The 17,461-nt window shown below is 41.1% G+C and overlaps 1 protein-coding gene across 2 annotated transcripts in view; it reads right to left on the bottom strand.

Annotated features, from left to right (window-relative positions):
* Positions 1–17,461, bottom strand: part of pasha (partner of drosha) — a 458,101-nt gene that overhangs the window by 315,102 nt on the left and 125,538 nt on the right. Inside the window, exon 4 of one of the 2 annotated variants that reach the window (XM_071679815.1) lies at positions 5,757–5,895. In XM_071679815.1, the coding sequence (XP_071535916.1) occupies positions 5,757–5,895 (139 nt within the window). Of the gene's footprint in view, positions 1–5,756; positions 5,899–17,461 lie in introns of both variants that reach the window. The other variant, XM_071679814.1, reaches the window with a different exon arrangement.

Below are 17,461 nucleotides of genomic sequence, written 5' to 3'. Positions count from 1 at the left end.
GTTGTATATCAACTGACTGTTATATTTCTCTCTTGTGTCTCCCCTGATGATATGATTATTACACGAAAGTGCACTCAGGAACTTATCGTGTTTCATTTTCCTTGTGGACTCAAAAGAATATCCTTGATCACACACAAAACTGTGATCCTTTCCAACACGTATATGTATGTATATGCATGTGTATGGAAGTTTATGAATATACATGTGTATATGAGTGGATGAGCTATTCTTTGTTACCTGGCACTACCTCGCTGATGCAGGAAATGGTGATCATGTATGATAAAGATGAATTAATGATATATATGGAGAAAAATTGGATGAAGTGAAGTGTTTTAGATATATGGGAGTAGACATGGCAACAAATGAACAATGGAAGCAGAAGTGGGTCACAGGGTGGGGGAGGGGGAAATTGTTCTGGTAACACTGAAGAATGAGTGGAAACAGAACATTATTTGGGAGGGGAAAAATGTGTATATTCAAAGGAATAGTAGTCCTAAGAATGTTATGCGGATGCAAGATATGGGCTATAAGTAAAGGTGTGCAGATGAGGTTGGATGTGTTGGAAATGAGGTGAGTGAGGACAATATGTGGTGTGAGGTGGTATGATCAAGAAAGTAATGAAAAGGTAAGAAAGATGTGTGGCAATAAAAAGAGTGTACTTGACAGAGCATAAGAGGGTATGCTGAAATGGTTTGAACATATGGAGAGAATGAGTAAGGAAAGGTTGACAAAGTGGATATATGTGTCAGAAGTGGAGGGATAAAAGGGGGAACCAAGTGTCCAAACTGGAAAGGAAGGATGGAGTGAAGAAAATTTTGAGTGATTGGGGCCTAAACATGCAGGAGGGTGAGAGGCATGTAAGGAATAGAGTGAACTGGAACAATGTGGTATACTGGGGTCAGCATGCTGTCAATACACTGAACCAGGGAATGTGAATGTCTAGGGTAAACCATAGAAAGGTCGGTGAGGCCTGGATGTGACTATGAAGCTGCAGTTTTGGTGCATTACACATGGCAGCTAGAGACTGAGTTAGAATAAATCTGGCCTTTTTCATCTGTTTTCCTGGAAGTACCTTGCTGATGCTGGGGATAGCAAAACTGTTTCCTGTGGTACAAGATGGTGCCAGGAATGATGAAGGGAAGCAAGTATGAATATGTACATGTGTTTATAAGTATATGTCTGTGTATGTGTATGTATATGTATGTATATGTGTATACGTTGATATGTATATGTATGTATATGTATGTGTATGTGCGTGTACGTATATATGTGAGTATATGAGTGGCTGGGCCTTTCTTTCATCTGTTTTCTAGCACTACCTCACTGACATGGGAGATGGCTATCAAGTATAATACATAAATGAATATGGAAGGGCAATGGGGGGCAAGTTGTTAGAAGCAGAGAAGTTTTCATCGAGGATGTAAGGCATGTGTACATGTAGGAACAGAGGAAAGTGATTGGTTCTCAGTGAATGTTGCTTTGCGGCAGGGGTGTGTGATGTCTCCATGGTTGTTTAATTTGTTTATGGATGGGGTTGTTAGGGAGGTGAATGCAAGAGTTTTGGAAAGAGGGGCAAGTATGCAGTCTGTTGTGGATGAGAGAGCTTGGGAAGTGAGTCAGTTGTTGTTCGCTGATGATACAGCACTGGTGGCTGATTCATGTGAGAAACTGCAGAAGCTGGTGACTGAGTTTGGTAAAGTGTGTGAAAGAAGAAAGCCAAGAGTAAATGTGAATAAGAGCAAGGTTATTAGGTACAGTAGGGTTGAGGGACAAGTCAATTGGGAGGTAAGTTTGAATGGAGAAAAACTGGAGGAAGTAAAGTGTTTTAGATATCTGGGAGTGGATTTGGCAGTGGATGGAGCCATGGAAGCGGAAGTGAATTATAGTGTGGGGGAGGGGGCAAAAGTTCTGGGAGCGTTGAAGAATGTGTGGAAGTCCAGAACATTATCTCAGAAAGCAAAAATGTGTGGAAGTCGAGAACATTATCTCGGAAAGCAAAAATGGGTATGTTTGAAGGAATAGTGGTTCCAACAATGTTGTATGGTTGCGAGGCGTGGGCTATGGATAGAGTTGTGCGCAGGAGGATGGATGTGCTGGAAATGAGATGTTTGAGGACAATGTGTGGTGTGAGGTGGTTTGATCGAGTAAGTAACGTAAGGGTAAGAGAGATGTGTGGAAATAAAAAGAGTGTGGTTGAGAGAGCAGAAGAGGGTGTTTTGAAATGGTTTGGGCACGTGGAGAGAATGAGTGAGGAAAGATTGACCAAGAGGATATATGTGCCGGAGGTGGAGGGAACGAGGAGAAGTGGGAGACCAAATTGGAGGTGGAAAGATGGAGTGAAAAAGATTTTGTGTGATCGGGGCCTGAACATGCAGGGGGGTGAAAGGAGGGCAAGGAATAGAGTGAATTGGAATGATGTGGTATACCGGGGTCGACGTGCTGTCAATGGATTGAACCAGGGCATGTGAAGTGTCTGGGGTAAACCATGGAAAGTTCTGTGGGGCCTGGATGTGGAAAGGGAGCTGTGGTTTCAAAGCATTATACATGACAGCTAGAGACTGAGTGTGAACGAATGTGGCTTTTATGTCTTTTCCTAGCGCTACCTCGCGCACATGCAGGGGGGAGGGGGTTGTCATTTCATGTGTGGTGGGGTGGCGATGGGAATGAATAAAGGCAGACAGTATGAATTATGCACATGTGTATATATGTATATGTCTGTGTGTGTATATACATGTATACGCTGAGATGTATAGGTATGTATATTTGCGTGTGTGGACGTGTATGTATATACATTTGTATGTGGGTGGGTTGGGCCATTCTTTTGTTTGTTTCCTTGTGCTGCCTTGCTAATGCGGGAGATAGCGACAAAGCAAATAAAAAAAAAATATTACACATATATACATAAGTACATTGACCTCTATATTATGCAAATTTGATTGAAGCCATTTTTAGAATGATATACACAGTACATTTACACCTCTACTTCAGTTTACAGAAGCTCATGTTAGAAATAATGTGGTCGTCAGTGAGCTGGTAGTGCAGTGGTGTGCTAATGCCAGTGCCACGTGAAAACCACGCATATGCATACCAGAGATACAGCCATGGAGTGCTACACTATTTTGTCCTGCACTATACTATATATCGCACATTTTGCCCCTTGCATCATGCTACCAAAATGTCTTTTAAGTTCTTCCAGTACTAATGATGCTAATAAGTATTAAGCCATCACTAATAAGGTTAAAATGGAAGTGCTCAAACATTATGAAAGAGGTGAATGAACAGCTATCATCAAGTGTGCCCTTGGACTTAATATATCTACTTTATGGATTATTCATGACAGCGTAGGGAAGATCAAGGAGAGTGCCAAGATTAGAACATTAATCAGTGCATCTAAGACCTCATATTCCTGGAGTTCAATTTTGGAAAGAATGAAATAAATGTTGAGCACATGGCTCATACACCAAGTGCAATTGTGTTCTCTTACTAGCAAAAAGGTTAGCTGAAACAGTTCACCATGCTAACCTGGCTCTTGCCACACTGGACAAGGATGACCCAAACACAGGACAGAGCTAAAAGGCTAAACAGACAATCATAGAGTTCTTTCTGAAGAAAAATGACACTTGTAAGGAGGTCGCACCATCAATAACTATTCATGTAATATATGAGCTTACTTGACCATCACACTACCTTTCACAACTATGTCATCTGACGCATATGAACTTCTTCCCCAGTAACTTCCATTTACTTCCTCCCTCTCCATCAGCACCAGCAAGCAATTCACGAACAGTAGCAGAGAATGAAAGCATTGGAATTCAGTTTGTCATTTTCCATTCTTATCAGTGATTTCATCGTTCAGTATGTTTTTTTTCTTTTCTTTTTTTTTTGCCGCTGTCTCCCGCGTTTGCGAGGTAGCGCAAGGAAACAGATGAAAGAAATGGCCCAACCCACCCCCATACACATGTATATACATACGTCCACACACGCAAATATACATACCTACACAGCTTTCCATGATTTACCCCAGACGCTTCACATGCCCTGATTCAATCCACTGACAGCACGTCAACCCCGGTATACCACATCGATCCAATTCACTCTATTCCTTGCCCTCCTTTCACCCTCCTGCATGTTCAGGCCCCGATCACACAAAATCTTTTTCACTCCATCTTTCCACCTCCAATTTGGTCTCCCACTTCTCCTCGTTCCCTCCACCTCCGACACATATATCCTCTTGGTCAATCTTTCCTCACTCATTCTCTCCATGTGCCCAAACCATTTCAAAACACCCTCTTCTGCTCTCTCAACCACGCTCTTTTTATTTCCACACATCTCTCTTACCCTTATGTTACTTACTCGATCAAACCACCTCACACCACACATTGTCCTCAAACATCTCATTTCCAGCACATCCATCCTCCTGCGCACAACTCTATCCATAGCCCACACCTCGCAACCATACAACATTGTTGGAACCACTATTCCTTCAAACATACCCATTTTTGCTTTCCAAGATAATGTTCTTGACTTCCACACATTCTTCAAGGCTCCCAGGATTTTCACCCCCTCCCCCACCCTATGATCCACTTCCGCTTCCATGGTTCCATCCGCTGCCAGATCCACTCCAAGATATCTAAAACACTTTACTTCCTCCAGTTTTTCTCCATTCAAACTTACCTCCCAATTGACTTGACCCTCACCCCTACTGTACCTAATTACCTTGCTAAGACATTGAAGCTTATTGATACAGTGGTTAAATTGATGAGAACTGCTATTGACGTTCAGTATGTATATTATAGTATTTTATGATTTCTGGTATGTGCATACTGTGGTTTTTCACTGGTATACTATTTGGTACTGCCTTATTAATAATGAAACTCTCTAATCTCCATACCTTATATTATTTGACTCATTCAACCATTTTCAAAAACAGAATCATCATGTAAATTGAGAGGTTCCTGTATCCTAAAAAATGAACCTAAAGCACACTTACAGTATACCATACCATTAATAAACTAAATAATGTTATAAAAGAAAGTGCTTACTAATCCATGTGTGTGTGTGTGTGTGTGTGTGTGTGTGTGTGTGTGTGTGTGTGTGTGTGTCGGTGCATACATACATAGGAGTAAAGACATGGTACACATATACAAGGTTAAGAAGACAAGGCAACACAAGTGCAAAACTGTCTTCTTGTAAAATATAAACAGCAATCATATATTCAACACTTTCCCAAATTCGAAGCAAATATTAAATACCCACACGACTACCTCTAAACTCCCTGGCCCATAACCATCTCTATAACCATATACAACAACCTTAATTCATGCATATCTTTACAACAACCCTCAAGCACCCTGATTTGATAAAAGAAAATTCTGAATCTTTCTCTGCAGATGTCATAGTCTCTAAAAATATTTCCTACACATTTACTCCCAAAGACCACATTTCACATCTACTTAACTCCTTCCAGAAACCATGATCCTTCACATCTGAACATCTCTCTCTGGACACCATGGTTCTTGTATATCTGTACATCTCCATCACCATAGTCCCTGAACAACTGTGCAACTCCCATGACACACCACTGTCTTGATATGACTCCTTCTACACAACAAAATCAATGTATATCTATCTGATCAAGTCCTCTTAAACTCAATGCCACTTGACATGCTTTTCACTGTAATAATCTTTAACACTTTCTCCCCAAATCTGTCCATCTCCTGTCTTGATTCATTGCTTTTCCCTATAAATTTTCATACCTTCTTTATTTGTGTTGAGAGCAAGAGCTGCAGCAAGGCTTCCACCTGCCATGGGACATCCTGATGATCTACTTCCACTTGATGTTGCCTTGATGCTATCAATCCCATTTTCCATTATACATTGCTGGGCTTCTTCTCTCTGCTGTGCATGAAGTCAGGAAGATTAAGATCATTGAATACTACATAAGCACAACATGGAGTAAATAAATTTTCATATTACCCCTAATATAAAAACATAAAAGATTAGAAAAAACATTCCTATCAAACATAAGAATATATAAAATCATTATTAGGTACAGTAGGGTTGAGGGTCAAGTCAATTGGGAGGTGAGTTTGAATGGAGAAAAACTGGAGGAAGTGAAGTGTTTTTAGATATCTGGGAGTGGATCTGGCAGCGGATGGAACCATGGAAGCGGAAGTGGATCATAAGGTGGGGAAGGGGGCGAAAATCCTGGGGGCCTTGAAGAATGTGTGGAAGTCGAGAACATTATCTCGGAAAGCAAAAATGGGTATGTTTGAAGGAATAGTGGTTCCAACAATGTTGTATGGTTGCGAGGCGTGGGCTATGGATAGAGTTGTGCGCAGGAGGATAGATGTGCTGGAAATGAGATGTTTGAGGACAATGTGTGGTGTGAGGTGGTTTGATCGAGTGAGTAACGTAAGGGTAAGAGAGATGTGTGGAAATAAAAAGAGCGTGGTTGAGAGAGCAGAAGAGGGTGTTTTGAAGTGGTTTGGGCACATGGAGAGGATGAGTGAGGAAAGATTGACCAAGAGGATATATGTGTCGGAGGTGGAGGGAACAAGGAGAAGAGGGAGACCAAATTGGAGGTGGAAAGATGGAGTGAAAAAGATTTTGTGTGATCGGGGCCTGAACATGCAGGAGGGTGAAAGGAGGGCAAGGAATAGAGTGAATTGGAGCGATGTGGTATACCGGGGTTGACGTGCTGTCAGTGGATTGAAGCAGGGCATGTGAAGCGTCTGGGGTAAACCATGGAAAGCTGTGTAGGTATGTATATTTGCGTGTGTGGACATATGTATATACATGTGTATGGGGGGGGGTTGGGCCATTTCTTTCGTCTGTTTCCTTGCGCTACCTCGCAAACGCGGGAGACAGCGACAAAGTATAATAAATAATAATAATATAAAACTATTATTGACTGGTTGGTAAGGTAATTTAATGTATGTACGACTCATGGTGAGGTGCCTGAGGATTGGCGGAATGCGTGCATAGTGCCTTTGTACAAAGGCAAAGGGGATAAGAGTGAGTGCTCAAATTACAGAGGTATAAGTTTGTTGAGTATTCCTGGTAAATTATATGGGAGGGTATTGATTGAGAGGGTGAAGGCATGTACAGAGCATCAGATTGGGGAAGAGCAGTGTGGTTTCAGAAGTGGTAGAGGATGTGTGGATCAGGTGTTTGCTTTGAAGAATGTATGTGAGAAATACTTAGAAAAGCAAATAGATTTGTATGTAACATTTATGGATCTGGAGAAGGCATATCATAGCGTTGATAGAGATGCTCTGTGGAAGGTATTAAGAATATATGGTGTGGAAGGCAAGTTGTTAGAAGCAATGAAAAGTTTTTATCGAGGATGTAAGGCATGTGTACGTGTAGGAAGAGAGGAAAGTGATTGGTTCTCAGTGAATGTAGGTTTGCGGCAGGGCTGTGTGATGTCTCCATGGTTGTTTAATTTGTTTATGGATGAGGTTGTTAGGTAGGTGAATGCAAGAGTTTTGGAAAGAGGGGCAAGTATGAAGTCTGTTGGGGATGAGAGAGCTTGGGAAGTGAGTCAGTTGTTGTTCGCTGATGATACAGCGCTGGTGGCTGATTCATGTGAGAAACTGCAGAAGCTGGTGACTGAGTTTGGTAAAGTGTGTGAAAGAAGAAAGTTAAGAGTAAATGTGAATAAGAGCAAGGTAATTAGGTACAGTAGGGTTGAGGGTCAGGTCAATTGGGAGGTAAGTTTGAATGGAGAAAAACTGGAGGAAGTAAAGTGTTTTAGATATCTGGGAGTGGATCTGGCAGCGGATGGAACCATGGAAGCGGAAGTGGATCATAGGGTGGGGGAGGGGGTGAAAATCCTGGGAGCCTTGAAGAATGTGTGGAGGTCGAGAACATTATCTCGGAAAGCAAAAATGGATATGTTTGAAGGAATAGTGGTTCCAACAATGTTGTATGGTTGCGAGGCGTGGGCTATGGATAGAGTTGTGCGCAGGAGGATGGATGTGCTGGAAATGAGATGTTTGAGGACAATGTGTGGTGTGAGGTGGTTTGATCGAGTAAGCAACGTAAGGGTAAGAGAGATGTGTGGAAATAAAAAGAGCGTGATTGAGAGAGCAGAAGAGGGTGTTTTGAAATGGTTTGGGCACATGGAGAGAATGAGTGAGGAAAGATTGACCAAGAGGATATATGTGTCGGAGGTGGAGGGAACGAGGAGAAGTGGGAGACCAAATTGGAGGTGCAAAGATGGAGTGAAAAAGATTTTGTGTGATTGGGGCCTGAACATGCAGGAGGGTGAAAGGAGGGCAAGGAATAGAGTGAATTGAATAGATGTGGTATACCGGGGTTGACGTGCTGTCAGTGGATTGAATCAGGGCATGTGAAGCGTCTGGGGTAAACCATGGAAAGCTGTGTAGGTATGTATATTTGCGTGTGTGGACGTATGTATATATATGTGTATGGGGGTGGGTTGGGCCATTTCTTTCGTCTGTTTCCTTGCGCTACCTCGCAAACGTGGGAGACAGCGACAAAGCAAAAAAAAAAAAAAATATATATATAAAAATAAACTATATCAAACTAATCAGTGCATGTTTTCAGTAACTACTACACCTCTTTCATTTGAATCATAAACCAAATAAAAAACCATTTTATGACCAATTCCTTGGTGGTACACTTTGGTAATGAAAATCCCTAGTTACATAATAACCTACGTTACTGGCTACAAGTGAGATAACTGTGAAAACTGAACACAGAAAATGACTGACCACTGATACCAATTCCTTATATAGAAGTATAGTAGTAAAAGTTAATAAAGTACCAAAAAAAATAGCTGTTTCTACTTGTGGCTTCATTTCTTCTGATAGTTCTTAGAAAACACACTACCACTAATGTTCCATCTACTGGTCTGCCACAAAACATTAAACTACATATGGAAATACAAAAATTGTCAAATTCCATGTCTCTGTCTTTCATGACATCTATTCTACTTTATTGCAGAAGAATATTCATTTATTTTTTATTTATTTTGCTTTGTCGCTGTCACCCGCGTTAGTAAAGTAGCGCAAGGAAACAGACAAAAGAATGGCCCAACCCACCCATATACACATGTATGTACATACACGTCCACACACGCAAATATACATACCTATACATCTCAACGTATATATTTATATATTTATTTATTTATTTATTTTGCTTTGTCGCTGTCTCTTGCGTTAGCGAGGTATCGCAAGGAAACAGACGAAAGAATGGCCCAACCCACCCACATACACATGTATATACATACACGTCCACACATGCAAATATACATATATATGCATCTCAATGTATACATATATATACACATACAGACGTATACATATATACACATGTACATAATTCATACTGTCTGCCTTTATTCATTCCCATTGCCACCGCGCCACACATGGAATAAAAATCCCCTCCCCCCTCATGTGTGCGAGGTAGCGCTAGGAAAGACAACAAAGGCCCAATTCGTTCACACTCAGTCTCTAGCTGTCATGTAATAATGCCCGAAACCACAGCTCCCTTTCCACATCCAGGCCCCACACAACTTTCCATGGTTTACCCTAGATGCTTCAAATGCCCTGGTTCAATACATTGACAGCACATCGGCCCCAGTATACCACATCGTTCCAATTCACTCTATTCCTTGCACGCCTTTCACCCTCCTGCATGTTCAGGCCCCGATCACTCAAAATCTTTTTCACTCCATCTTTCCACCTCCAATTTGGTCTCCCACTTCTCCTTGTTCCCTCCACTTCTGACACATATATCCTCTTGGTCAATATTTCCTCACTCATTCGCTGCATGTGACCAAACCATTTCAAAACACCCTCTTCTGCTCTCTCACCCACACTCTTTTTATTACCGCACATCTCTCTTATCCTATTATTACTTACTTGATCAAACCACCTCACACCACATATTGTCCTCAAACATCTCATTTCCAGCACATCCTCCCTCCTTCGCACAACTCTATCCATAGCCCACGCCTCGCAACCATACAACATTGTTGGAACCACTATTCCTTCAAACATACCCATTTTTGCTTTCCGAGATAATGTTCTCGACTTCCACACATTCTTCAAGGCTCCCAGAATTTTCGCCCCCTCCCCCACCCTATGATTCACTTCCCCTTCCATGGTTCCATCCGCTGCCAGATCCACTCCCAGATATCTAAAACACTTCACTTCCTCCAGTTTTTCTCCATTCAAACTTACCTTCCAATTAACTTGACCCTCAACCCTACTGTACCTAATAACCTTGCTCTTATTCACATTTACTCTTAACTTTCTTCTTTCATATACTTTACCAAACTCAGTCACCAGCTTCTGCAGTTTCTCACATGAATCAGCCACCAGCGCTGTATCATCAGCGAACAACAACTGACTCACTTCCCAAGCCCTCTTATCCACAACAGACTTCATACTTGCCCCTCTTTCCAAAACTCTTGCATTCACCTACCTAACAACCCCATCCATAAACATATTAAACAACCTTGGAGACATCACACACCCCTGCTGCAAACCTACATTCACTGAGAACCAATCACTTTCCTCTCTTCCTACATGTACACAGGCATTACATCCTCGATAAAAACTTTTCACTACTTCTAACAACTTGCCTCCTACACCATATATTCTTAATACCTTCCACAGAGCATCTCTATTAACTCTATCATATGCCTCCTCCAGATCCATAAATGCTACATACAAATCCATTTGCTTTTCTAAGTATTTCTCACATACATTCTTCAAAGCAAACACCTGATCCACACATCCTCTACCACTTCTGAAACCACACTGATCTTCCCCAATCTGATGCTCTGTACATGCTTTCACCCTCTCAATCAATACCCTCCCATATAATTTACCAGGAATACTCCACAATCTTATACCTCTGTAATTTGAGCACTCACTCTCATCCCCTTTGCCTTTGTACAATGGCACTATGCAAGCATTCCACTAATCCTCAGGCACCTCACCATGAGTCATACATACATTAAATAACCTTACCAACCAGTCAACAATACAGTCACCTACTTTTATAATGAACTCCACTGCAATACAGTCCAAACCTGCTGCCTTGCCGGCTTTCATCTTCCGCAAAGCTTTTACTACCTCTTCTCTGTTTACCAAATTATTTTCCTTAACCCTCTCACTTTGCACACCACATCGACCAAAACACCCTATATCTGCCACTCTATCATCAAACACATTCAACAAACCTTCAAAATACTCACTCCATCTCCTTCTCACATCACCACTACTTGTTATCACCTCCCCATTAGCCCCCTTCACTGAAGTTTCCATTTGTTCCCTTGTCTTAGGCACTTTACCTCCTTCCAGAACATCTTTTTATTCTCCCTAAAATTTAATGATACTCTCTCACCCCAACTCTCATTTGCCCTCTTTTTCACCTCTTGCACCTTTCTCTTGACCTCCTGCCTCTTTCTTTTATACATCTCCTACTCATTTGCATTATTTCCCTGCAAAAATTGTCCAAATGCCTCTCTCTTCTCTTTCACTAATAATCTTACTTCTTCATCCCACCATTCACTACCCTTTCTAATCTGCCCACCTCCCACGCTTTTCATGCCACAAGCATCTTTTGCACAAGCCATTACTGCTTCCCTAAATACATCCCATTCCTTCCCCACTCCCATTACCTCCTCTGTTCTCACCTTTTTCCATTCTGTACTCAGTCTCTCCTGGTACTTCCTCACAGAAGTCCTCTTCCCAAGCTCACTTACTCTCACCACTCTCTTCACCCCAACATTCTCTCTTCTTTTCTGAAAACCTCTACAAATCTTCACCTTAGCCTCCACAAGATAATGATCAGACATCCTTCCAGTTGCACCTCTCAGCACATTAACATCCAAAAGTCTCTCTTTCGCGCGCCTATCAATTAACACGTAATCCAATAACGCTCTCTGGCCATCTCTCCTATTTACATATGCATATTTATGAATATCTCTCTTTTTATACCAGGTATTACCAATCACCAGTCCTTTTTTAGCACATAAATTTACAAGCTCTTCACCATTTCCATTTACAAAACTGAACACCCCATGTATACCAATTATTCCCTCAACTGCCACATTACTCATCTTTGCATTCAAATCACCTATCACTATAACCTGGTCTCGTGCATCAAAACTACTAACACACTCATTCAGCTGCTCCCAAAGCACTTGCCTCTCATGATCTTTCTTCTCATGCCCAGGTGCAGATGCACCAATAATCACCCATCTCTCTCCATCAACTTTCAGTTTTACCCATATCAATCTAGTGTTTACTTTCTTACACTCTATCACATACTCCCACCACTCCTGTTTCAGGAGTAGTGCTACTCTTCCCTAGCTCTTGTCCTCTCACTAACCCCTGACTTTACTCCCAAGACATTCCCAAACCACTCTTCCCCTTTACCCTTGAACTTCATTTCACTCAGAGCCAAAACATCCAGGTTCCTTTCCTCAAATATACTACCTATCTCTCCTTTTTTTTCATCTTGGTTACATCCACACACATTTAGACACCCCAATCTGAGCCTTCGAGGAGGATGAGCACTCCCCACGTGACTCCTTCTGTTTCCCCTTTTAGAAAGTTAAAATACAAGGAGGGGAGTGTATATATATATATATATATATATATATATATATATATATATATATATATATATATATATATATATATATTGAATGGGAGATGTATAAAAGAAAGAGACAGGAGGTCAAGAGAAAGGTGCAAGAGGTGAAAAAAAGGGCAAATGAGAGTTGGGGTGAGAGAGTATCATTAAATTTTAGGGAGAATAAAAAGATGTTCTGGAAGGAGGTAAATAAAGTGCGTGAGACAAGGGAGCAAATGGGAACTTCAGTGAAGGGCGCAAATGGGGAGGTGATAACAAGTAGTGGTGATGTGAGAGGGAGATGGAGTGAGTATTTTGAAGGTTTGTTGAATGTGTTTGATGATAGAGTGGCAGATATAGGGTGTTTTGGTCGAGGTGGTGTGCAAAGTGAGAGGGTTAGGGAAAATGATTTGGTAAACAGAGAAGAGGTAGTAAAAGCTTTGCGGAAGATGAAAGCCGGCAAGGCAGCAGGTTTGGATGGTATTGCAGTGGAATTTATTAAAAAAGGGGGTGACTGTATTGTTGACTGGTTGGTAAGGTTATTTAATGTATGTATGACTCATGGTGAGGTGCCTGAGGATTGGCGGAATGCGTGCATAGTGCCATTGTACAAAGGCAAAGGGGATAAGAGTGAGTGCTCAAATTACAGAGGTATAAGTTTTTTGAGTATTCCTGGTAAATTATATGGGAGGGTATTGATTGAGAGGGTGAAGGCATGTACAGAGCATCAGATTGGGGAAGAGCAGTGTGGTTTCAGAAGTGGTAGAGGATGTGTGGATCAGGTGTTTGCTTTGAAGAATGTATGTGAGAAATACTTAGAAAAGCAAATAGATTTGTATGTAGCATTTATGGATCTGGAGAAGGCATATCATAGCGTTGATAGAGATGCTCTGTGGAAGGTATTAAGAATATATGGTGTGGGAGGCAAGTTGTTAGAAGCAATGAAAAGTTTTTATCGAGGATGTAAGGCATGTGTACGTGTAGGAAGAGAGGAAAGTGATTGGTTCTCAGTGAATGTAGGTTTGCGGCAGGGCTGTGTGATGTCTCCATGGTTGTTTAATTTGTTTATGGATGAGGTTGTTAGGGAGGTGAATGCAAGAGTTTTGGAAAGAGGGGCAAGTATGAAGTCTGTTGGGGATGAGAGAGCTTGGGAAGTGAGTCAGTTGTTGTTCGCTGATGATACAGCGCTGGTGGCTGATTCATGTGAGAAACTGCAGAAGCTGGTGACTGAGTTTGGTAAAGTGTGTGAAAGAAGAAAGTTAAGAGTAAATGTGAATAAGAGCAAGGTTATTAGTTACAGTAGGGTTGAGGGTCAAGTCAATTGGGAGGTGAGTTTGAATGGAGAAAAACTGGAGGAAGTGAAGTGTTTTAGATATCTGGGAGTGGATCTGGCAGCGGATGGAACCATGGAAGCGGAAGTGGATCATAGGGTGGGGGAGGGGGCGAAAATTCTGGGAGCCTTGAAGAATGTGTGGAAGTCGAGAACATTATCTCGGAAAGCAAAAATGGCTATGTTTGAAGGAATAGTGGTTCCAACAATGTTGTATGGTTGCGAGGCGTGGGCTATGGATAGAGTTGTGCGCAGGAGGATGGATGTGCTGGAAATGAGATGTTTGAGGACAATGTGTGGTGTGAGGTGGTTTGATCGAGTAAGTAACGTAAGGGTAAGAGAGATGTGTGGAAATAAAAAGAGCGTGGTTGAGAGAGCAGAAGAGGGTGTTTTGAAATGGTTTGGGCACATGGAGAGAATGAGTGAGGAAAGATTGACCAAGAGGATATATGTGTCGGAGGTGGAGGGAACGAGGAGAAAAGGGAGACCAAATTGGAGGTGGAAAGATGGAGTGAAAAAGATTTTGTGTGATCGGGGCCTGAACATGCAGGAGGGTGAAAGGAGGGTAAGGAATAGAGTGAATTGGAGCGATGTGGTATACCAGGGTTGACGTGCTGTCAGTGGATTGAATCAAGGCATGTGAAGCGTCTGGGGTAAACCATGGAAAGCTGTGTAGGTATGTATATTTGCGTGTGTGGACGTATGTATATAGATGTGTATGGGGGTGGGTTGTGCCATTTCTTTCGTCTGTTTCCTTGCGCTACCTCACAAATGCGGGAGACAGTGACAAAGCAAAAAAAAAAAAAAAATATATATATATATATATATATATATATATATATATATATATATATATATATATATATATATATATATATATACACATGTACATAATTCATACTGTCTGCCTTTATTCATTCCCATCACCACCCCGCCACACATGAAATAACAACTCCCTCACCCCTCATGTGTGTGAGGTAGTGCTAGAAAAAGACAACAAAGGTCACATTCATTTACACTCAGTCTCTAGCTGTCATGTAATAATGCACTGAAAGCACAGCTCCCTTTCCACATCCAGGTCCCACAGAACTTTCCATGGTTTACCCAAGACCTTCACATGCCCTGGTCATCTAATTTTTCATTATGGGGAAACTTATTTTCCACAAAATCTCCAAATTCAAAAATGCAGGCAATGAGCATATACTGTAACAGATTACATAAAAGTTAATCCACAATAAAGAAATGCCCACCAGAGTTACTCAATGAGCAAAGACTGACCACCACATTAGGAACATTGCTTGATAACAAAACTACTTATGGGTAAGTTCTATGTGGAAGCAAGAATTGGGCTCCTCTGGGGGTTGAACGCCACTCAGCAAGAGTTTGTTGGCATGTTTTGGCTGGGGATCTGATCCTTTATAGAAATGCAGTGTGAAAGTCCTCTTATATTCAGACACCCTCACAATTACATCACAGCAACTTTCTAATAGACTAAGCAACACCTAACAAGCAGTACTATACTCTACAACTAGAACACTGACTCACTCTTAACAGAAAGTATGCATGCTTGGATAAATCCAGTGTCACCCTATTTACCCCTAATAAACATGAATTCAATATGCAACTTTCCGTAACCCTGAATGGTCAATCATTCTCACTAAGCAAAACTCCGGCTATATTAGGTATCAAATATGTTACATGATATTCTCTCATATACACATATTAACATTATCAGAACACTAACTACCACCAAGGAAAATAGAACAATATGGTGTAAAGTGGTCAACAATCTTTCAATGAACTGAATCAGAGTATATGAAGCAGTCAGGGAAAACAACTGAAAGGTCTATGGGGCCTGGTTGTGGACAGGGGGCTCTGGTTTTGGTGCATTATACATGAAAGCTAAAGTGGGGATGTGAATGAGTGAGGTCATCTCCTCACTGGTCCCTAAAACTACCTCACTAATGCAGAAAATGGCAAACATGTATGAAAAAAGAAGTATAATCTATCGTATGAAGACAACCTCACAATACCTGACACCACAAAAGCAACAACAAACATACATCACTATATTACACAACTGGAACAACTAAGAACAGAACGACTGCATTTTCAGAGAAGTCTTCAATCACTCTTTTAACCACGGACAGATGCGAATCCAACTCACACCCTCCATTTACCTTGCATTCCCATTGAAAGAAGCATCAGCCATTCTAGGAATTATATAAAACACACATGACATTCACTCCCCACTTCAATAACATCAACACAAAAGCAACACACACACTAAATGCCCTCAGAATACTAACTTGTGCCAGGTATGGACAAGAAAAAGAATCCCTTAACATCCTTTGCAAGTAATTCATCTGCTCCACTTTACAGTGTGCCTTACCTGCCTAGTCTTTCATTCTCTAAAAAGCAAATACATAAAAGCTGAAAACCTTAATGCGCTCAGAAGAATCATTGGCTGCCTAACAACTACAAACACTATACACCTTAATGATCAAAAAAGATCCTCACAATACAATCTCAACTCATCATGTTCAGCATTCAATTCTATGGAGCAACACTAGACCCATATCCATCAAAACCACTCCATAACTAACCATCAACCCTCAAGCAGAAATAAGAAGTTTACCTGTGCCTCACACATTGGTAAATTCCACTCACAGATCCCCACCCCGAACAAATATACTCTGACAAAATCAATACACTTCAAAGTACCCTGACAAGCACTAAACATCATCCCTCCTACCTCATCCCCCTAACTCAGTATCAAACTGCAGTCCACTAGAAATACATCCATTTGAAATCACACTCAGAAAAACAAGTCAGACTCTTCCATCTATAACCTGGACATCACCCATCACCACAAAGGTATTAACACCATTTTAACATATCTTAAGATGATGCAACCATCATAAGAAAGACAATGAGCACATACCACTTAACTTTTCAGCACACAACATTGCTACACTCTGTGACCTATGGTCCAAACTAATGGACAGGGCCAGCTTACTGAGATGCAAAGGGCTCATTAAGATAGATGGGACTCCTGATCCCCTACTTATGACGTATAAAACTTATGACCATTCATACATATGACTGGAAAAAACATAGAAAGAAAATGAAAATGATGAACTATGAACTAAAAAATCTTATACTAAAGGTAACAAAATTATATAGTAAAGCTGGTTAATAAAAAATGACATAATCATGATAGAAAGAGAGTCAGAAAAAAATGCTGTACAAGTATACATATTCTATATGCCATGCTGACATGTGTCCAACTTATGTCCATTTCTAAATCCAACCTGTTGCTCAGGACAGAACTTGAACATATGTCAGGAAGGAGATATATGTATATTTACTTATTATACTCTCTCACTGTCTCCTGCATTAGCGAGGTAGCGCAAGGAAACAGACAAAAAAATGGTCCAACCCACCCAAATACACATGTATATACATAAACGTCCACACACGCACATATACATACCTGTACATCTC

Source organism: Panulirus ornatus, chromosome 30, assembly GCF_036320965.1.
Source record: "Panulirus ornatus isolate Po-2019 chromosome 30, ASM3632096v1, whole genome shotgun sequence".
In the NCBI taxonomy this organism is placed as follows: domain Eukaryota; kingdom Metazoa; phylum Arthropoda; class Malacostraca; order Decapoda; family Palinuridae; genus Panulirus; species Panulirus ornatus.
Note: the sequence above shows the minus strand (reverse complement) of the source record. Positions and strands in the feature narration are given on the sequence as shown.